The sequence below is a fragment of the Amphibalanus amphitrite genome, unplaced genomic scaffold (genome assembly GCF_019059575.1).
Source record: "Amphibalanus amphitrite isolate SeventyFive unplaced genomic scaffold, NRLGWU_Aamphi_draft 000575F_arrow, whole genome shotgun sequence".
Lineage (NCBI taxonomy): Eukaryota > Metazoa > Arthropoda > Thecostraca > Balanomorpha > Balanidae > Amphibalanus > Amphibalanus amphitrite.
In genome coordinates this window covers 209292-231403 of record NW_024882069.1, presented here as the reverse complement: position 1 = coordinate 231403, position 22112 = coordinate 209292, and the positions used below count along the sequence as shown (strand labels likewise).

Genomic DNA, 22112 nt, shown 5'->3' with positions numbered 1-22112 from the left:
GAGATTATCTTAGTGACGACCCCACCGGGTGGCGACTGGCAAACGTAGGCACGCCGCAAAAGAAAGCAGAAAGACAAAACTGGGCGAGAGGCTCAGAAGGATGGCGGACGTTTTATCCGCGAACTTGAGACTCGGCAGCTGGCAGTTTGTTTGCATGGCTAAGTAGGAAGCCCGAGACGGTAGGAGCCGGGGGCCGCTGACGTTTTTGGAGAGAGAGCCAATTTAGACGTGGATGGTGAGAACTGAGAACTATCGCTCACTCTTCACTCGCTAGGGCAAGTTTTAAACACTGGGGAGTGGGTGCCCGCGTATGGTGCAACATCGTACCAGTATTGTTCTAAGGGAGGCTAGCGTACAGAAGTCCGGAGCCATGCGTCTCGCTCGCATGAAAAGGAGTTTGATGTGTTTGATGCTAAGATATATAATAATCTTCATGGGTTGACACTGGTAGCAAGGCCGAAAATATAGTAGTTTATCTATTTCTATTTATTTATTTGATAAAAAAGCTTATCTGTGGTTCGAGTATTCTCCCCAAGCCAGTAGCGGCGGAACACCTTCAATTAAGGGGGGGGGGGCACTGCCGACTTTTGGTCCCATTCTTTCCATGCAACGCCCATAGGGCTAATGTTAAAATGCCAAAATCAAAGGGGGGCACGGTGCCCCGGTCCCCTCCCCGTTCCGCCGCCTATGCCCCAAGCATTATGGTACAGCTTTTACATTAGGCTAAACTACTGGAAACTACTGGAATAAATAATGCAAAGACCAGTTACAATTTATATTTACCTTTGATATATCTGGAACCGAGCTGACTAGAGCTAAGCTGAGTTATTTCGACATGCTCCCGCCGACCAAAGCGACAGAAACGCTGACCGAAAGAGCCCCGTCACACTTGTCAGCGGAATTATGACTTCAGTTGAAATCGATACGACAGCTGGCAGCAAAGATTGCAAACGTGGCAACGCACCAGGCGGGGAGCATGGCCCAGGCATTGCCCTCACTGACCACTTCGTTTCTACACAGTGGTTAGTGAAACGGAAGGTGAGAAAATAATCCCACAACTACCTGATACAGATTTGGAAGCACTGCTCAATATACGTGCGTCGATGAGCTGAACGTGATCGAAGGGGCCGATTTTTGTTGCTTTGTATTTGCTTTTGGCATTGATCGTCAGTCATGTCTACATACCTACAAACTGTGATAGAACTAAACATTATCGCATTTATGTAGAGACGTCGAATGTTTGGACTTACAACAAGTGAGTGGAAATGAGAAGGAATAGAAAGGCAGTCACGAGGCAAAGCTACACACGCAATTGCATATTGCAATGTGCAAATGCCCATAACAAGGAATCGTTCTTTGCGAATTTTCCAGAATGGTCGCTAACGATGTTATGGTGTTACTAATATCGAGCTATTACATATAATGGTTGCTGGTGTTATCTACAAACGTAAAACTATGTAGACTTATTTATATATAAAAAAACGACAATGTATTCAAATACACAATTAAAAAACAGAGCTTTCGGTAACAAATACCTTTAGCGGCCAGGTCGTCTGTGTTTCACAGCTTTCGCTGATGGGATGGCCCGTGGTCTGCAGAAGCTGTCGCTGGCAGGTCGGGAAGGTCGCTGAGTGCGAGAAATGACCCCCAAATTTCCGGCACATCCACAATGTTGCGGCATCCAGCAGGGAACCTCGGAGAGAGCCTCTATGTATATCGGTTGTAGCCCGTCTCTGTTACACGACATCGAGTGGTCATAATTTGAAAGAAAGTAAAGCTATAGGTAGTACAATTTGATAATAAGAAGTAAATAAACGGTAGAACGCTCGTATGAATTGATGCCTGTGCCTTAGCAGAGTGTCTCAAATTACGACGAGCTGTCTGAGTTAGAGCACTCGCCACTTCATGAGAAGAACAGGTAATGGTGGTTGTGCGCTGTTGCTGGAGGCGGCCCGGGTGACACGATTGCATCGGTCCTGATTCCTCGGCAAAACAAGCGTGTCGCCGTAAATCCTGCGCCAGAATGCGGAGGGAATTATAAACACCGGCAACTCCCAGATGCAGAATGTCGCTGTGACGTGACCCAAGGTCAGCGGTCGCACGAATGCTTGACCGGTGTTTGTACTAGGTCTGCATCTGGAGATCTTGCATACCTTAGGTCCATTTGAATCACTTGCCAATGATCGACTCAATAAAACGGCTCGACAGTATTGTATTTGGCGTTTTTTTTTTTACTTGCGTTCTTAAGCAATAAGCGTCCATTTAACGATAGAAGCTTAAGCACAACTTAATACCACACTGATTGGACCGTTGCTTCCAATAATACGATGAACAAGCTGGAACATTAGCCTGGGCATCGATTAACACTTGAATCACCATCATCTAAGATCGTAATCTTGAAGCATTTCATACGAATTGACGCCTAGCTCGGTATTATATCATCAGCTTTCAAAGGCTGAAAACTGAGCTCGTAACTCTCTGCGTCATTTAACACTCTCCGCGCCAACAAATCATCGGCAGCGTCACGAAGTGTGCCGACCGGCGGCCCCACCTCAGGGTCGTCGATTCGCTATCAGGCCGGTGTCGAGTTCACTGGATAGACTCGATAAATCGCTGCCGTCGAAGCTCTGGCGTACAGTGCCGCCGTGCCGCCATCACTCAGCTGTGCCGAGAGGCGTGCAACACAAATTGTCCGGCCACGAGTCAGGCTGAGCGCCGCTGGCCGGCGCCAGGTTTACCGTGACACGCGCGGGGCATCACTTTGTCTGCGGTGGTCGACCCTTTAGGTTTAGATGGAACTGGGTGCACTACTGATCGTTATGAAACGGCTCGTATGCCGCAGTGGGGGATTTGTGAAGGAATTGTTCGGTGTCTCTGTTACTAGGTCATTGAATGTGTGTTAGTTGACCTGTATCGCGTGTAATGCAGCTAAATATTAAAAATATTATCACTATGAATGAATGCAAATATAGGGAGTCGTCGGGTCGACCATAACTATGGTATTCACGTACTGTAGCTGACGCGAGGAGCTCAGTTTATAACAGCCGGGGCCGTGAATGTGAATTAACCAGCTTTGGTTACAAATAGAAACCTTTTATAAATGGTGGACTCTTCTTATAAACGTGGCTCGCTTCCGCAAAAGGTGGAATATTTTGGCCGCAATTGTTACATGTTTTCCATGCTCTAATTAAAATAACTAGGTAATATTAATCGTTGTCGTATTTTTGTTTTTTTTATTATTGAAAGAACGATAGACGCGGATTTAAGCAGTAGGCATAGGGAATACAATCGGGCTCAAAATGCTGAATTATAAATATCCTACGTCACAATACAAGCAGCTGAAATGAAGAGACCGTTCCCATTTTTTCAATTTCTATTATTGTATGTTTAGAGCGTAGTATAATACGAATCAGCCATTTCATATGCTGTGCCGACTCTGTCTGCTCGTGCGGCAAAGCCGCGTCTCGGTCGGAAGCCGCATCTCGGCGGCAGCGACGGTTCGACGAACGCGCTCTCATTAGCATACGGACCATATATCGGCCGGCGTCCGGGCCGGGCCGGCTGTCGGGCCGCGGCGCCGTGACCGATTCCACTCGTCATTCACGATAAGGCGGCGCCCCGTCCACCGGCAGACTTTGTCGGCAGTTCACGGAACCCGGCGGCGACTTTGGAGCGTGCCGGACCGCCTGCGGACCCCGCCCGCCGCCGTCGGGACGACTTTCCGCAGGGAATTCCAATGTGATCTGGCGGCGGCGGGCACGCATACTCGGGTGGCGCGTGTCTGAGGACGGAGCCGGCCGGTCGCAGCGGCCAGACAGACGTGGGTGGAGGGCGAAAGTCGAGCTTGAAAATTGGATTTGAAGCCAGTCACTTCTGCTAAAAAACACTACTGATGTCTCGGCTTTGCCGCTACTTGACCCGATAGAGCAGGTCAATGGTGAACGGGCGCCGCGCGGGCATGGCTGAAGTCTGGGGGTCGACCAGATCACGGCGCCTGCCGACCATACCGGAGAGGGACCTCTCGCTGCGGCTCGCAGTGACGGAGCCGCGACCGCCAGTCGCTCTCCTGGCACAAATTGCACTGCTCAGGCGTCCATTCCGAATGCACAACCTGACAATGGTCATGTCAATCTTCTTAATTGAACTGAGAATAGCACACTGGTAATTTTCTGGCCAAGTCGGGCTCGTAGTTTGCACTTCGTGAAATATCTAGTGGGTTCCATCTCTCTTGTTCCACATCCGTTACTTAAATGATTAGTTTTCCGTTTCTTTTATGCTGATCATCGAGATTGACGTAAAGGAAAGCTTCACATCATTTCTTAATTTAAACATTTAAACATACCTATTAAAAATGACTAATGCAAACAAAAAGAGCCCCAATGCTGCTTGTGTCTCCGGCGAGGTCAGTGTTGTGTGCTTGTGTGCGTGTTTTCCCTCAGCCGGTCTAATTCGCGCCGACATCGGCTCGGCTCTCTCAGATTGGACGCGCTGATCTGTCGACGGTCATCAGCGGCGATTGCCGCGCGTGCTCGTCGGCCGGCCAATCACAGGACGCCGTTCGCGTCGACAGTCGCCGAGTGAACAGGATGGTAACTAGTCGCTCGACCGCGGCAGTTCGGTCGAGGAGCAGTGGCCAAACGAGGGAGTGGGAACGTCAGTTCGGCTGATGTCTGCAGATAAATATACATGTTTGGAAACCCCGAACATTTTGTGCATGGCTTGAACCGCCTAAATGCCCGTCAGCTTATGCGTTACTTAGCAAAACATGATCTATATAGCTCGTGGACCGTTGATTCTAGACATACCTATAAACAAAATATCGACACTGCATTTTTTCTTCTCCAGTAATAAGAAAAGTCATCGTCCCGATTCGGATAGGTTGATGCAGCCCCACGGTCGCGGTCAGCTGTCGTCGTCACCATCCCAAGTGTGTATTCAAGAATAACGCGAAGGTGAGCGATCTTCACGCTCGGCGTGTGATGACATGGCATTGACACAACATTGACGTGGATGACATGATAATATGATGTGATCCAGCCCAAGAGGCTATGTAATGTGGAATTTATTGTCGTTATGAGATTCAAGTACTGCTGTGAATATTGCTATCTCACTTTATTGTGTCTGTATTATCAGGGCTGGGTTTCTTTCAACTTCTGCCGGTTCTAATACTATTAGATACTATTACGGTGAAGCCACGTAGGCAGAGAACACATTGCAATTATATCTTTTGTTGAAAACTATCGCGAAAAAAGGCCGATCCAGGTAGAAAAGCACGGGTTGATCGCGACTTGCCGACCTTGCTAGAATCACCGCCCCAGCTGCTGCAGCCTCGGTCCCCTTTTCGTTGACTTCCAGAAACACCTTGTGATACAGATCACTGGCTGTTATCGCCACACCGCTGAACCTAGGCAGTTCAGCTCCAGCCGTGAAGAGTTTTCTTATGCCTAGCCGCGACAGTGCCCCTCGTAGGCTGTATGTCGTTTCCAGCTTGAGAGGAGGCATGGTGACTATTGTGTCCCGGGTCGACATGCTCTCCAGGATTTCACGAGGCTGTAGTGAATCGAGTTTCGACTTCAACTCACCGACCGCCGTCATGTTTCTGCCAAGTGGCCTCAATAACAACATACAGTGCCTGTTGTCTTTGTAGGGAATTTCAACAGCGTCAAATGTATCAAATCTCGTATATCTCAACTCTTTCCTCATTTCCATCATCGCCACCTTCTTCAAGCCAGAGGCGGTGACGAAATTCAACTCTGGCCGCCTTTCGAAGGCCCACTGCCACTGATCCTTGAAGTAGAGCGCGCTGACCAGCGCCACGCTGAGCCCCTCCAGCGATGTGGAGTCCACCAGCTGCTGGATCCGACCCCAGGTCACCCGGGCGACCTCGGCGTTGATTTCGGCCGCGGCCTGGGAGCTGGAGGCGAACTGTCTGATGGTGCAGTTGTAGATGATGCGGACCAGCTGAGCGAAGCTGCTGCTGGCCGACACGCCCTTCCGGACGTAGATTTGGTTCATGACGCCCGTCTCAGCGCCGTTGGTCTGTGAGGAAAAGCCCTCTATGGCGTCACGGTAGGACGGTAAGAAGTTGTAGGCGATGGCCGTCTTATTAGATCCTTTGAGTCCAAGCGCTTTGGCTATCTGTAAATCAATAACATAAACAATTCAGTGATTTGCTTGTCAGACTCGGCCTTTTCTCATTTGTCCTTACCAATGAATGCAAGTGCTAAAACAGAAGTAACGCATCTTGCTTTAGGTGTTTTAAATGGACAAGCAGCGCCTTTGACAAAGCAGCGATGTGACTTTCGTATGCCGTATATGGTCACGGTCATGGAACAAAAAAGTGACATGGATTCGATTCATGATTCATCAGAACTTGACATTCAGTAATCATTTTACAGAATAAGATCAAACAACAGGTGCTAAATGCAGTTCACAGTCCGTCTGTAACTATGCAATTGATTTAACTTATATACTTTTAAATCCCATGGATCATTGAAACATAATCATCTTTTAATATGGTCGATAGTAATTGTATACAGTATAGGAACACCTTTATAATTCTCACCATGCTGTCTCTGGAACTCCTTCAAACTACCTATTCTTGCACATTTTGCCAACCGCAGGAAACCACGCTCACCTCTTTGCGAGTTTTTCCGGCCGCCGCCAGCCAGATCTGCGTCAGAAGACTGGAGATCACAAAGGGCGATATGGCCTGGTTCTGTGACAGGTCGGGTGTGAGCTGTGCCAGCAGACGCAGACCCAGACCGTCCGGGATGTCGGCCTGCGCTGGTGACGTCATCACTGACAGCAGTAGCAGCAGACAGCAGGCACCTGCTGGGTAAGAGCTATCAGAGAGTCCGGTCGTGTGTCGGATTGTTTCGCGCACGTGGACGGCGACTGAAGCTAACGCGAGGATGCTTCTTATCCCTGTCATTACAACGTTAGAATTTAATGCTAAAAAGTAAAATACAAGGTGAGCTAAAATACAAAATCTTATGATCTGAGCAGTGACACCACAAAACTACCGCAACCGATCTTACAAAATTAAACAACCATCTCTTCGTCTTCAATCGCGAGCTAGTGGGAACTGAGTACCAACGAAAGACAAATGGGAGGTTTGTCGAAAAGTTTGTCTCTCCCAAGCTCTCTGAGCGCTGGACCTGTTTTCTGGAGAGTTGGGCAAAGCCCCCTGGATTCAGATACCTCCCGTTGATCCAATACGGGTTGCATCGAGCACGTGCGGATTTCAGCTGCGAGGGCATCTCTGCTGCGACCGGCGCCAAGCTTTCCTGTTGCTCTGAGCACACACAGGGCAGGAACAAAACAGTGTAGCTTATATAACAATGAGAACTGTGGAATGAGTTCACCTTTGACTCATCCGGTTAAATATCTACCTATGTATGCACTATGCACTAACATTACCTTTGACTGGGGCGGCCATCTCAAACGCCAGCAGAGACGCACTTCAGTCCGTTCAAAGTCCACCAGCAGGCTGAACTTGATTTTACTTGACGCACCACAAATCAACACATTTCCATTACTGATGTCTATGACTTCACACTCGGCGCAGGTAGCACTGTTCATATGTCATCGTCAGCTGGCCACGGCCGTCACAGGAGCTGTGACGGTGGTGACCCATGACCTTCTCTCCCCTTCCCCTCCCCTCGACAGAGTCCGGCTGTCCGGCCGAACTGGGGGGGGGGGGAGGTTCAGGGTCACTATCGGGGAACCCACTGTTATGGCTCACACATAGGTCGTCTCGAGGCTGGGTGTGTCAGGAGTGGGGTCAGTCACAGCACAGGGGTGTCAGGAGTGCGGTCAGTCACAGCCCAGGGGTGTCAGGAGTGGGGTCAGTCAGCCGAAGGGATGTCAGGAGTGGGGTCAGCCGGAAGTCTGTCAGGACTCGGGAGTGTCAGGATTCAGGAGGCCAGGGCGTGATGTCTCCAACAGGCATCCGCCTCCATGGTCCCCAGATATGCAATCGATGATGTAAATACGTCCAGGAAGGTCACTTCCCAGCAGCTGGCATCCAACTTTGCCAGGCGGTGGAAACTTCTCCGTAAAAGCCGAGGACGGGCTGTTTTCTTGCGAGATCAGCCATGGGTAAACGAGCATTTTTGTGAAGTAATCTGTAATTGGGGGATGTTGTCTGACCTTTGCGCTCGGTATGTTCCATAAAAATACCATATTTATGCTTGAACTTTTATCATGTGATTGGTAAAAGTTCAGTTCTCGTGATTTCAAATGCAAAAACGAACCGATCGTTAACCCGCGCCGTGCTGGGGGGGGGCGTTTTTACGCCCCCCCCTCAGGTTTTTCGCGAATATCTCAAAAACGGCGGCGCGCAGCGCCGCCGTTTTTGGTACACGTGTTCCTACATCATTTCCGCACATGTTGTGAAAATTTCAGACCTAGGCCGTTCAAGGTCAGGTCACCAGGTCACGTCAAGTGACCTTACCTCAGAAAAAGTTCAAAGGCTCGCTATAGCTACACCGACTGAACGATCACTTTGAAACTTTCAGCGATTGATATGAGTAACAGTATGTATAAAATGTATATCTCGGATTTTTGATATCTGTGACCTAAGGTCAGGTCAATTTTGCGACCTCTCCATTATAAGTCAATGGGAGAAAATTGAAATGCGCCTCTTTTGGACAAATATCGTTCAAAACGCTCTCAAACATCGGTTCATAGGTAAACATGACACACTGAATAGGAAAAATGCACCTGTGACCCCTCTGTGTGCCCCTGAGGTCATCTCAGGTCATGAACGGTCGCCAGCAGTTTTTTGGCTATAACTTTTGATAGAGACGTGCTAGAGCGGTGAAAACACGTCAGATGTGTTCAGCTCGACGATACGGATCGACTGATATGCAACATGACCCTTTTCGGTCAGGTCATGACCTTGACCTGAGGTCAAATTTTCAAAATGACCTTTCAAGGTCAACAAATAGTTCATTCGACGCGTCTCAACGAGAGGAACACGATGCTGGCAAAAGTAATGTCATGGCGCTTATGAGTCAAAAGTTATTGACGAAAAAACGTTTTTCGTAAAAACGGCTATTTTTGGAGTTTTTGCCCTCTGGAGGCTAAACCGTTGACCTGAGGTCAAATCTGAGAACATTACTCAGAAAGGTCTGTAAAAGGGCTATCGAATGCGCTTTTCCGCGGCGCTGTAGCTCTATCGGTTCCCGAGATAGCCGTTGGCAGTTTCCAAAATGTTGAAATAGTCAACATTTTACCTTTGGTGACCTCTGGTGACCTGACCTTTGACCTGACCCAAAAAATGACCGAAGTGTTTTCGTCCTTATTTTTGACGCTCTTTCGATTGCCGCTTACCGCGTGTCGCTACGTGGCCCAGGAGCCGAGTTAGACGGGGGGGCGTGAAAACGCCCCCCCCCAGCACTCGGCGGAAAGTTCAGGCCACCAGCACGGCGCGGGTTAAGTACAATCAATTGGAAATAATGTCTGTCAGACAGCTGAATGACAGTTCTGTAGGTCAGACAGTCCTCAGATGGTTTATTAATACCCGTCTACATGAGCGACAACGACTTCAGCTGCTTCTTTGGTCCCTGGATGTTATCCCGACGACCATCATAGGGCAAGTTTCATGAATGGGTCATGAATGTGTTTCGATGTTCAAGCGGCGAAAATCCATACGAACATTTTTAATAGCTTTTTTTGCAGTCATAAACATTACCAAAATGCACAAAAGCATTTTGGTAATGCGTGTGACGAAAGATTCATGCGCACTCGAGTCGTATCTCGTGCGTCAGAAATATCGCTTTGTGACTTGGCGTCCATGCCTTGCGGTACGGCCTATCTATCAGGCGTTCCTGCCTTGCGGTACAGTCTACCTTGAGGCGCTGGACACTAGCGCCATCTTATGGCGGCAATTGAAGATGGTAGATCACGGCTATTGGGGACATTACGCCCGCGGGACAGAGGAGAAATTTCTAAATGATTTTATCTATCTGGTGGTCGCTGGTGCATCTTTAGCCGTGTAGTGTGTCTTCGATAACCCGGGCTTCAAAGGCTACCTAGGCATATTGCTTGAAAATGATCAGACGCACTATACCTACGGTCTACTATCACAATAACCACCAAACTATAGGTATAGCGATGGCTGATGATCCATGCACATTAACACGCGCACTGCAGGGGGGGGGGTTGTTTTCAACCCCCCCCCTGTGGTTTTTCGCAAATCGCGAGAAAACGGCGGCGCGTAGCGCCGCCAAATTTTGCATACCTGTTCTCCCAACTTTTGCACACCTTGAGTAAAAATTTTGACCCCAGGTGACCTATGGTCAGGTCACCAGGTCAGGTCAAGTGACCCTACCTCGAAACGTAAATTTCGAAGTTTGCAATCCCACCAAGCCCACAGTTGTTGAGATATGATCTTGAAACCCACAGGAAATAGTAAAGTCATCACGAGCTACAACTTGTATATCTCGGAATTTTTATATCGATGACCTAAGGTCAGGTCATTTTTGCGACCGGCCCATTATAAGTCAATGGGAGAAATTTCAACTTACTCTGAATGCCATCCTATGACTTCAATACGCTCAGGATCATAGTATTACAGGTCCCTGTTGGTGATTTCACCGAAACATATCACTTATGACCTTTGGAAGGTGATCTCCAGGTCATCTTAGGTCACCTGAGGTCACCAGCGGTTTTTCTTCAATAACTTGAGATTGAATAGAGATAGAGACTCCGTTCGACGTTTATCGTGTTTTTCTCGTCAATGCGGATCGAATGATATGCAACATGACCTATTTCGGTCAGGTCATGACCTTGACCTGAGGTCAATTTTTCAACTTGACCTTTCGAGGTCATATCATATATCATTCGATGCGCCTTGACGAGCTAAGAACGATGGCGTTCGAATCGATCCTCTGTCTTGTGTGCAAGACAAGTTATTCAAGAAAAACTACCGCGAAATTCCTGTTGTGAAAATCGTAACATTTTGTCTTCGGTGACCTCTGGTGACCTCGTTTTTGACCTGACCCAAAAATGATCTTTGTATTTCTTGTAGATCTCATCTCAACCTATCCAACGCCGTTTACCGCTTGTCGCTACGTTGCGCCGTTTTCGAGATTTCAGGGGGGGTTGTTTTCAACCCCCCCCCCCCCTGCAGTTCGTGTTCGGCTCAGACCCGCTGCAGTGCGCGTGTTAACTACTAGTCCATATAGATGAGGCAGTGTGGTAGCTTTACAGGGTTAAGCGATGGCCTCTCCATCTTCCCCAGCTGGGGGTTATAAGGCCAACCGTACTAAGCGTCGTGAGCTCGAAGGATCTATCGCGCCATTGCCTTTAATTAACCGTGTTTATGTGCCGTCGCCTAGATGTCAGCATTATCAGTGACACATCGCGGCAGAAGCCATTCGGGTCGCTCTGAAAAGAGCTGCTTCACGAGCCTGAAAAGATGCGTAAATCGTCGACTCAAGACGTAAACAAGCGCCGCACTCTTGACTGATATTCACGAGGACATGCAAAATGCAAGGTCTTGAATGGGTTGAAAGAACACTACTGTTTGAGTCGGGAGATGAAATTCCCCAAAGGGAGAGCTGTTGTTCACAAGGCAAGGACGGTCGTATGACAGAAGAAGGCCTACGAAACCGCCTGGGACGTAAACGCCCCGTCATCCCTCTCTCGGACGAACAGCGAATGTCTGACAACACATCATTTGAATTCTGAAAATGCACTCTTTAGAAAAGGCGAGACGGAAAGTCGTGCATTGGGTTAGACGCTCTTTGCACGCGTCGCCTTTACCTTCAGCGTATTTCTACTTCTAAGAACTAATAAGATTTTTTAGATGGTCACGCTCACGCAGCTCCCATGCATGCATTCGATGATGGCACGACTGAGTAAACGAGAGAAACATAAATTATGCGTTGGACTTATTGCAATAAAAATACAACTTTCAATAGGGACCACTGGCCAATGACGAGTTGATATTTGTGAGACGATTCGGAAGTTTTACATTGTATGAACTTCAAACGATAAAAACCACTATTGTTTCAACCGGAACCCTCCAATCAGTTTGTTCAATAGTTAAGGTCAATAGCTTAGCTTGATTAATTTAAACTGCTCTCAGTTACCTGTCGGTGACCTACGAACCTACTGCGCCGCTTTCATGCAAGTCACGAGTGGCGACATTGCTCGATAAAATAAATGACCAGTCAGTGGCAAAGAGGCAACACCTTGGGCAACACCACATACCCACGGGCAGTCTTGTTAAGGTCATAAGTAAAGTTTAATCATATTATCCTGAATTGGGAATCATACGAATTACGAATGCCTTACCGGCAGTGCTTCAACAAAGGCGGAATTCAAAACGCCGGCTTCATGCTTAACACGCTTGATATCATGCCACACACACTGAATTGGATATTGATTCGCTACAAGACAGTGGACCCAAATCAGCCATCAACTGACCTGCCATGCTGTTTGGTCCCATACATGCGCCCTATAAACTAAATCGTACAGAAGTACTGCCATCTGTACTACAGGCACCGGAATCTGAGAAAATTCCCATATAGGTGACGCCACTAATACCCCTATACGCCGCAAATCTGGTTCCGAGTGCAACACAATGTTTACCACAACCTCGTGTTTAAGGGGAGTGATACAACGCAACGTGAAGACTTCTGAATCCTGATTAATTGATGCATCGTTCAGAGTGTTTTTTTTTGCGTTACCAGCACATATACAATTATAGAAGTGCGAGAACTACACCGTGAACGCATATTTAACCCGCGCCCTGATGGGGGGGGGCCATTTTGGCCCCCCCTGTGGTTTTTCTTAAATAGCGAGAAAACGGCGGCGCGCAGCGCCGCCAAATTTTGGGTACCTTACTGGACATCAATTTGACACCTTCACACAAAATTTCAAGTCACAGGTCACCTCAGGTCAGGAGTTATTGAGGTCAAACTGAGGTCATGTTCGAGTAAAAATGAGCAAAAAACATGACATCTTGAAACGCTCACCAATTCTACAGTTCACAAGCAATTTTAAAGTTCTTTATGTGGTTGTGTAGAGAAAAGACGGCGCTACAAAACTGCTATCTCGAATTTTTGAAATTTTTGGATTTTGACCCACAAAAATCAAAAAAATTGATTTTTTTAGAAAAACTCAAAAAATTTCCAAAATTTTTTCGAATTTCGAAAAAACCGGAATATATGTGATAGTCCCTGCGCTCTTCGATATACATACCAAATTTTAGATTGATACCTCTTTTTTTGGCCAAGTTATAGCGAAAAAACTGTTAAAAATTGATGACGTCAAATTTTTGAACTCAATTTTTAGCAATTCTAGACCTCGTAGCGCAAAACGGAGACCACCATTGAACTCCCCGTGACGAGCTGCATCGAATCGATACCCATTTTATGCAAAAATATCAACTTTGAAATTTGACCTAATTTGACCTGACCCTGACCTGACCTTGACCTGACCTTGACCAAAACGTGACCTAAGCTGGCCCTAAAGTCTGTCTGACCCACATAATCGCATTTGTCATGTAAAATGGACCATAAAACATGTATCACACGACACTTTCATATTGTGACCCCCCAGTGACCTGACCTCTGTGACCTGACCTGGTATCAGTGACCTCAAATAGCAAAATATGTGTTTGAAGAACATTTCCCCATCGATGATTTTCAATGAAATGCATTTTACACGATTTTACAACGCATTTCTTGAAATGCCTGTAAACGGTGAAAATTCAACCTTTGACCTGACCTGTGACGTCATCGGTTTGACCGAGGTCAATGAAATTGGGTCACAAGGTAGTTCCCTGTTGGGGCTATCCAACACCGTTTACCGCTTGTCGCTATGTTGCGTGGTTCTCGAGATCTGAGGGGGGGGCCAAAATGGCCCCCCCCCCCCCATCAGACCGCGTTGCTCGGCAGACCCCATCTGGGCGCGGGTTAACCTTCCCGTGCCACCAGTACCACCGTGCCACCGTGCCAACCACCAGTACCTACTATTCATTCCTGAAGGCACATTTCTAAAAACCCGTAAATAAACAGATCTGATCATCCACATTATATTATCACAACACATCGCTCAACCTTCCCCCATCTCATCCACCGTCAGAGTTCCGACAGAAACGCCATCAGTCCTGTGTTTGATGAACGACAGTCGGCCTGCGCTAGAATTTTCTGTAGCCGTCTCTGCTTATCCCTCGCCTCGACGGACGACACTGGCGCCGCCGGAGTCGACGGGGAAGATATCGCGCTCTTACCAGTCTTACTCTTCCCTGACGCGCGATCGGGGCGAGCAGGGACAGGCCCCGAGCGGCCCTTTTTCAGAGGGATCGTCGCCTGTGTCGCACCACCCGACACATTCCCCGCACCACTCGAACCGACCGTAGCAGTCAGCGGTCGCTTGGTTTTCTTGAGTGGTATGGGAGCGTCCGTCTCCACCTCTGGCGCGTCCCCGGCAGCGGCAGGCGAGTCACCCGGTCCTGGACACAGTCGGGATCGGACGGCGGGCGACTGTCCCAGCTCGGGCGTCCCTCCAGCCGCCACAGGGACGGCGGCGGCGGCGGCGGCGGGGGCGACGGGGGCGGCAGAGGGAGTAGCCGGCGTACTCGGGGTCCTCAGAGACTCAGGTATCACCAGACCCGCGTTTCGGTCGCGCGCCTTGCTCCGTCGCCGTCCGCTGGCTGCCGGGGTTGTGCCGGGAGTGACGCCGGGAGTTCTGACCGGAGTGGCCGCTGGGGTGGTCGGTACGGAGACGCCAGCGGGAGTTCCGAGCGGGTTCGACTTCTGACGACCGGAGCGGGACACGATTGGTACCTCGGTAACCTTCTGGCAGAGTTTACACTCGATCACCTGGAGAGAGAACAGAAGACGGCTGAGTTGCTGCGCTAGTGCGTTGAAAGATGAGGTCGGGTCAGCTAAGCCATGATTCCTACCAGGGTTTCGGAGTCGGAGTCGGAGTCGGAGTCGGAGTCGCCCGGAGTCGTGGCAAGCAGCCAGGAGTCGGAGTCGGAGTCGGAGTCGGTTCAGCTGCCTCGACCCCGACTCCGGAAAGTTAACTGAAGTCTAAAATCTGTGCTCTCATTTTTCAATTGTTATTAACCAGTGGCCCAACGGCAAAATTCGCTTCCGGTGATCACAAATAAGGTATTTTTTCACACGTCTTGTTTTTGTTCTGAAAGCTAACGTTACATCTTACAAATTTTAAGTCATGTCATAATCTAGTAGGCAAGCATTTTGTATTAGTGTTATAACTTCTACTATCCATTGTCAAAGACTTAATGACAACTGTACCTATATTTACTTTCTTCTTTTATCGCTCCAAAAAGTGCCTAACACAAACACAGACCGACATGATGGCGATGCCCGTGGTCATGATACGGCCACACTCGTGCTTCTCGGCGGGTTGTCAAGCTGGCCGCCGGCCGCTGGTCTCTAAGGATTCAGCTGCGTCACCGTGGGAGAAATGGTGACCGCATGAACGAAACCGGAGCGATCTCCCGGTGCGCGAATATAGACCTAACATGGCGCGTCATATCACGCGGAATTTTGGCAGCCACCATTGCCCTTTGTATCAGACCCGGAGTCGGAGTCGGAGTCGGAGTCGGATTCGGAGTCGGTCAGGAGCCCGGAGTCGGAGTCGGAGTCGGAGTCGGAAGAGCACTACCACGACTCCGAAACCCTGATTCCTACGCATCTCAGGTATCTCAGATGTCACGGTAAATGCAACTACGCCAGGTTGGCGTATATCACTTAAAGTTGTGGTAGAGAACGTCACACTGTTCAGCTGAGTGGAAAGGCATCATTCTGTCAATGAGATCGAGAACCATGAAAATCGAGGACGTTTTCTTTACTCTAACGTACATTTTCTGGAATCCACTAATCGTTGCAGTTTTGTCACGCTATGTCGTTCACGGCGCAAGTAGTAAACAGTACACGCGGAACAAAAGTACATTTGTATCGTCCAGCAATAGGTACCAGCTCCATGTAATTCCAGCGTTTCCCTACCTCCCCGTCACCAGCCCTCCTCGTCACCAGCCCTCCCCGTCACCAGCCCTCCCCGTCACCAGCCCTCCCCGTCACCAGCCCTCCCCGTCACTCACGATCGTGTCCCGCGCCGCCAGGAACCGGTCCAGCAGCTTGGTCTGCAGCAGACCCATGGGCCGGCCCTCCCGACGCTTGTTCACCAGTCTCCGGAGCGGTTTGGTGGCGGTGGGCCGCGGCCGCAGCTCAGCGCGGTACTGACCGCACAACCAGGGCGTGCTGCACGAGGGACAAAGCGTCTCGGGGCCGAGCAGGCGGCCGGAGCCCGGCCGGCCGGCCAGCGTCGACCGACACCGCTGCCTGGGTGCAGGGGCGGCAGTCAGAGGTCAGGCCTCAGAGCTGGGGCTCAGGTCACAGAGTTAGGTCAGGTAGCAGGACCTGGGGTAAGTTGATCCCACCTAAAGGGTAGACAGATGAAAACAAAAATGTCTTTTGTAGGTAAGTACTAGGTAGGAGGTAGGTAGGTAGGTAGGTAGGTAGGTACCATTTGGAATTTGAGCAAAAAGCTAGGATAACAGCATGTACCTATAATGAAACTGCCCAATAAGGAAGCAGTTGTATAGAGCTGAAGCACTTACAGTGTAGTGCCAAGAAGCTTCACATTCTCCAGAGGAATCTCCTCCAGCCTTTTCAGCAAGAAATCAGCAGACACGTCTTCAGCCTCTTGTTCAGGATGTGGGTTTTCCATGTTGTGACCTGCAAAAAATTACTATCGCTGAGCTAGACTAGTTATTTTTATTCCTAAGTTGCCACTGGAAAAGTTTCACCAATCACCAGTCACAAAAAAAACAGGTAATGAAATATCAGTTAGAATGGCTGACACTCTTTCACATAAGCAATTACATCTTTTTCATGTGGTGGGCAAGGTGGGCAAAACCCATAGGCAGCTTTATACTAGGCATAACAGCAACCAGCCTGATCAGCCTTTATCTCAATCTGTAGTTGAAACTATATCCGAGTTTGTTTTAGGCTTCATCAATATAGGCACTTGGGTCTCCAGAATACTCATTTTGATTCTTACCTCGTATTCTTACCTCGTTGGGTTCCATCATGTCTTGGGTTTCAGGATGGCAAGAAGGAAGGCAAATGAGGAATGAGAGAACCCCAAACACAAGAGACGCGCCAGTCCTACGTTACAAAGGCTTTCCTAATTCGTGCAGTTTAACATTGACTGGAATTGTGCGTCTCATCATAGTAAAGCCTGTTGCTTTTCCTATGTTCAGAAAAAACATGCATACAATATGAGCACATTGTCGCAAGCATAATCACAATGTCGGGTACCTGTCAATCTAAATAGTTATAAAGGCTGTCTAGTGTCTGTTATACATGTGTCAAGCAAGCGTTTGAAACTGGTAACATCTGGTGCGCACACAACATCATATGGCAACGAGTTCCAGAGTGAAATACATCGAATGGAGAAAAATCGTTTTCGCGTGTCGGTTGCTGTGACAGGGGGAAACACTTTGTGGCAATGGCCTCTAGTTCTAGCAAGGGATGGGCGTAGGAAAAGATCAGCGGGTGAGATACAAGAATAACCATTGAAAATTTTCCAATACTGGATCAAGTCTGCTCGTAACAGCCTGCCTTGTACCGAGTACAGTTTCAAACTTTTTAGTCGTTCGCCATACGTAAGGCCCTCCATACCGTCGATGTGCTTCGTCCACTGCCGTTGAATACGCTCTAGTGAACGAAGATCCATCGCGTATCCAGTGTTCCATACACATGAACAATATTCTAAAATTGGACGTATGTGTGTTGTGAACAGAAATATCATGAAATTTGGGGTGCGACACACTGTAGATTTCAGGAAACTCTGCGCCAGCCCTCCCGCTTTGTGGACGGTAGATTGTATGTGATCATGAAATCTCATGCTAGTGTCAATTATTACACCCAAGTCAGTGGCCCTGTTAACCACTGGGATCAGATTTCCATCCAAGTAGTAGGAGGGCTGGGTTAGGTTGGCACAGTGTCTTGAGAAACGGAGTACGGCACATTTTTTAACATTCATGTTGAGGCCCCACGACAACGCGGTAGCATGAAGAATATCTATGTCATTCTGCACGGCCGCGTCAGGCAGAGGGTTTAAGACGGGCCTATTACTGTGTTTGACACAAGTATAAATCTTGAGATCGTCGGCAAATATCTTATAACTGCTTTTTAGTGAGGATGCAATAGTGTTAACATAAATCAGAAAAAGGAGAGGACCGAGTACCGATCCTTGCGGGACTCCGCTAAGTACCACTTTAGGTTGACTTTTGTACCCTTTGACACACACTCTCATGGTTCTACCTGTCAGGAATGATCTGATCCACTTTAGGACATTTCCCTGAATTCCAATGCTTTGTAGTTTGTCAATCAACAGGTCGTGTACCACCACATCAAATGCCTTGCTGAAATCGAACAGTATGACATCACTGACAGCCCCGATATCAATCTGTTTAGATACTGTATCATACACTAGGAGCAGCTGGTCCATAGTGGTCCTACCTGCTCTGAAACCAAACTGGTGGGGATTCAGGAGTTGGTTGGATTCTAGGTAAGATGTAAGAGAATCACACAGCAAGCGTTCCATTCTCTTCGAAGAAACGGATGTTAGACTTATAGGTCGGTAGTTAAGTGCTTCATATCTTTGACCCTTCTTAAAGATGGGAACAACCAAGGATGTTTTCCAGTCAGAAGGTAAGGAACCCTCCTGGAGTGATCTGTTAAAAATAACTGCAAGGGGATAAGCTAAGTGAGTGGCACAGTTCTTAAGTAAGAGTGGGTGGATGTTATCAGGCCCCATGGCAGAGTTGCCATCTAGATCTAGAAGTACTTTGAGAACATCATTCTGGGTAATACTGATGTTATGAAGTTCCCCAAGGAATCGCTGGTGAGGAGCAGGGTTTCCTGGGATTGCTCTGGTGTAGACAGAGGAAAATGAGTCAGCAAATAGTTCAGACATACGACCAGGATCATCAGTAAGTTGTCCTGAAGGAAGTCTCAATGGACCCACTGAGGGGCGGCTCACCTTCTTCTTGCGGATGTATGAATGGAAAAGCTTGGGGTTTTCCTTAGACTTCGAGATCAGATCCTCTTCATACTTAGCTTGGGCCTGAACGGCAAACTTACGACACTGCTGATTTAGACTGGCAAAACTGGCATACATAGAACGAGCCTCACCAGAGTGACGACCAAGCTGATGCCTTACCGATTTATAACGGGACCATGCAGCATGCCTTCGTTTGATTAGGCTGGTGGGAGGATTGGTTGACCAGGGAGGCCTACCTTCACTAGGTGGCTTAAGTGGAATGCATTCTGTGCACACATCATTGAGTATCTCGGCGAATCGCTTAAAGGACTGATCCGAGTCTAGAAAAGCTAACTCTAGGTCCCAGTCAATGTTACTGAGCATACGATTTGCTGCTTGGTACTTACCCCTGTGCCAGGCTCTCTGAGGGATGATATGTCCAGGAACTGAGTTAAGTGATGGTGAAGCATCAAATATGTAATCAAATGAAATAGCACAGTGGTCACATCCAGGCAGTGGGGCCATGATATCGAGAGATCCTATTCGATCTGCCTCCGAGGTAAAGATCAAGTCAAGGATATTTCCAGATCTGGGATATGTTGGCTCAGAGATCCATTGATGGAGACCTAAGGATAGGAATGTGTCAAGGAACATCCTTTCTAGTGGGGGACAATGGGACACTTGGATTGGCCAATCAATACCAGGAAGGTTGAAGTCACCTAGGACAATCACTTCTTTTCCACAGCAAAAGTGAAGTATGAACTGGTTTAAACGGTCATTTGAATCTGGTGAGTTGGAAGGCGGTCTATACACAACAAGCACGAATGTATTGAGTGAACTCAGGCGAAAGGAAAGGAGGTTAGGTAAGGGTTGGATTATATGGTCGATACTCAATCTGTTTTGGATGTAGCAGCACACACCATGCTTTTGCACATGCCCACAAACATCATGACGTAAGAGAGTGTAGCCAGGTATATCAACAATAGAACTAGAAATACTGGGCAGTAGATGAGTCTCAGTAATACACATAATATCCCATTTGAGTTTGGCATGCAAATCTACGAGCATGTTAAATTTGGGTGCCAGACCATTGATGTTTGTGTGCATAATACTAAGAACATTGGTGGTGTCGGTGGCAGATTTAGTCTTACAGTCTTGGTTCCGTTTTAGTTTCCCTGGGAGGCAGGGGGTGGTGCACCCACAGAGGGGGCAGTCCGTGCGTCTTGTCCGGTGTTAGACTGGGCTGAGGGCAGTCCAAGGGCCTGCGCCTGTTCTTGTTGACGGGCCCTGCGACGGGCAAGCAGTTCTGATCTCTGTGCATAGGTCAAGTCTCTAGATATATAGACTGAGGAGTAGTCAGTGTTTCGCAAAGCTTTTGCCTTGTCTAACACAAGCTTTCGATTCTCACTATTCATGATCTTTGCACGATAGATATGTGGGTGGCCAGGGATGGATGAGATGTCAGTCAGCCCAACTTTCGTGCCCATAACCTGATCAGTCAACTGTTCGAACTTTGAGGCTAGATCAGCTGTGGAATCGGCATGGAGGCCCTTGATTATGACAGACTGTTTGCGCTTTTCACGCTCTCTCATCTCTTTCATTTCCTCATGAACAATGGACCTGTAGTCGGCAGCAGGCTGTTGCAGTCTTGGTGGTTCAGGATGAGGTCTGGTTGAGGGAGTGGAGGCTTGAGCCGACACTGATGCTGTCAGGGTCTTAACTTGGTCAACAAGGTCCTTTACTGTGCAGCAAATACCTTTGATCTGCTGGAACAGTTGGGCTATAACCTCATTTGCTGGCACCTGACTGCTAGATGGAGATTTCCCCCTGTCAAGCCGACAGTTTGTGCAGATAAAGCTAATACCGGCACCATCATACTTAGCAATTGCATCCAGCATATGCTGGGGCAGGCCAGAACACATTTCGGTGCTGTGTACCCAATGTTCACATTTATCACAGCCGATCGCAGTGTCTCCGACATCTTTGGAACATGTTATACAGGTTTGCGTGCCTGCCTGCTGTGAGTCTGTGACATCCCTACTGGTGAGTATACTGACGCTAGCAGATCTCCCTCTCCCAGCTCCTGTTTTCTTGCCCCTGGCCATGGTCCACCGTGCTTATTGAGATGCGTGCACAGCTGGTAAGGTGGACCGACCGGACAACCAGTAGCGCGCAAGCAGCACAGAAAGCAAGACACCAACACAAGAGGCAGGCTGTGGGGACAAGACAAGTAGACCAGTTCAGGGTGAGAAAGCCGTTTCACATTCAGTCGGGATGGGGATGGTTGTTCTGGGCGGGAAAGGATAGACAATCAGTACTGCCAAGAGGTTGAGCCAGCGGGTAGTCCAGATTTGCAGGTGATCATGCAGAGGCGGTCATGCAGCAGGTGAGATCCATGCATCCATGCAGCAGCAGCAGCTCCAAACCACCGTTTTCCTAGCAAAAGAGTCAACCAGGGAGTCACTTCCTTCTTGTGTGACCTTGATATAGAGCGCGAGCGCGGCTTCGTAACGAAGAGCACCTTGAGTCTTCAGTAACACATGCCCTTGAATCCACCAAATATACCGATTCTCAACTTCAATGGCCTCGACTCGCGCCACGTGGAAAAATGGGAAAAATCGAAATGGGAAATGGGAAAAATCGACATAAAAATCCAAAAAGTAATTTGAATTATTCTTCCCTGAGGTATTTTGCTTATTTAAGCTATGCTATGCTGTTGTGCTACTGTACGGCGTAACAAAGCGAGTACAAACACAAAGTGAGCAAACGAGTTAATGAATGAACGAACGAATCAGACCAACATGGGAATGAATTTATAAATCTCTTTATTTCTAGATAGGTATGAAATTCAAGACAATTTCAATTTGTCAATCGCCTGGCATTCGACTAAAGAATCATTCAACTGATCTAATGAGCGTTGGAATGTCAATGGCAACTTATTGTCAAGGCACGTAACTTGAACTGAAACAGAAGATAACACATCAGTACGAGCGCACAACATACTCTCTAATTTCTATGAATAAATCCAATAATAAATCGCATACCACGGCATTGGCGGTATTGTTTTA

The 22112-nt window shown here is 48.2% G+C and overlaps 2 protein-coding genes across 3 annotated transcripts in view; one reads left to right on the top strand and one right to left on the bottom strand.

Annotated features, from left to right (window-relative positions):
* The window catches only part of LOC122394146 (YEATS domain-containing protein 4-like), a 32029-nt gene that overhangs the window by 5643 nt on the left and 4274 nt on the right, over nucleotides 1-22112 (top strand). Inside the window, exon 2 of one of the 2 annotated variants that reach the window (XM_043390793.1) lies at nucleotides 6728-6838. The exons of the other annotated variant lie outside the window; for it this stretch is intronic. The gene's annotated coding sequence lies outside the window, so the exon portion shown is untranslated. The remainder of the gene's footprint in view (nucleotides 1-6727; nucleotides 6839-22112) is intronic. 2 annotated transcript variants of the gene reach the window in all.
* LOC122394144 (antichymotrypsin-2-like) lies at nucleotides 4864-7679 on the bottom strand. Its single transcript, XM_043390787.1, has 3 exons — nucleotides 7423-7679; nucleotides 6638-6831; nucleotides 4864-6138 (listed from the first exon to the last, which is right to left on the bottom strand). Exons 1-3 carry the CDS (start codon nucleotides 7439-7441, stop codon nucleotides 5182-5184), a joined length of 1170 nt encoding a protein of 389 aa, XP_043246722.1. The 5' UTR covers nucleotides 7442-7679; the 3' UTR covers nucleotides 4864-5181.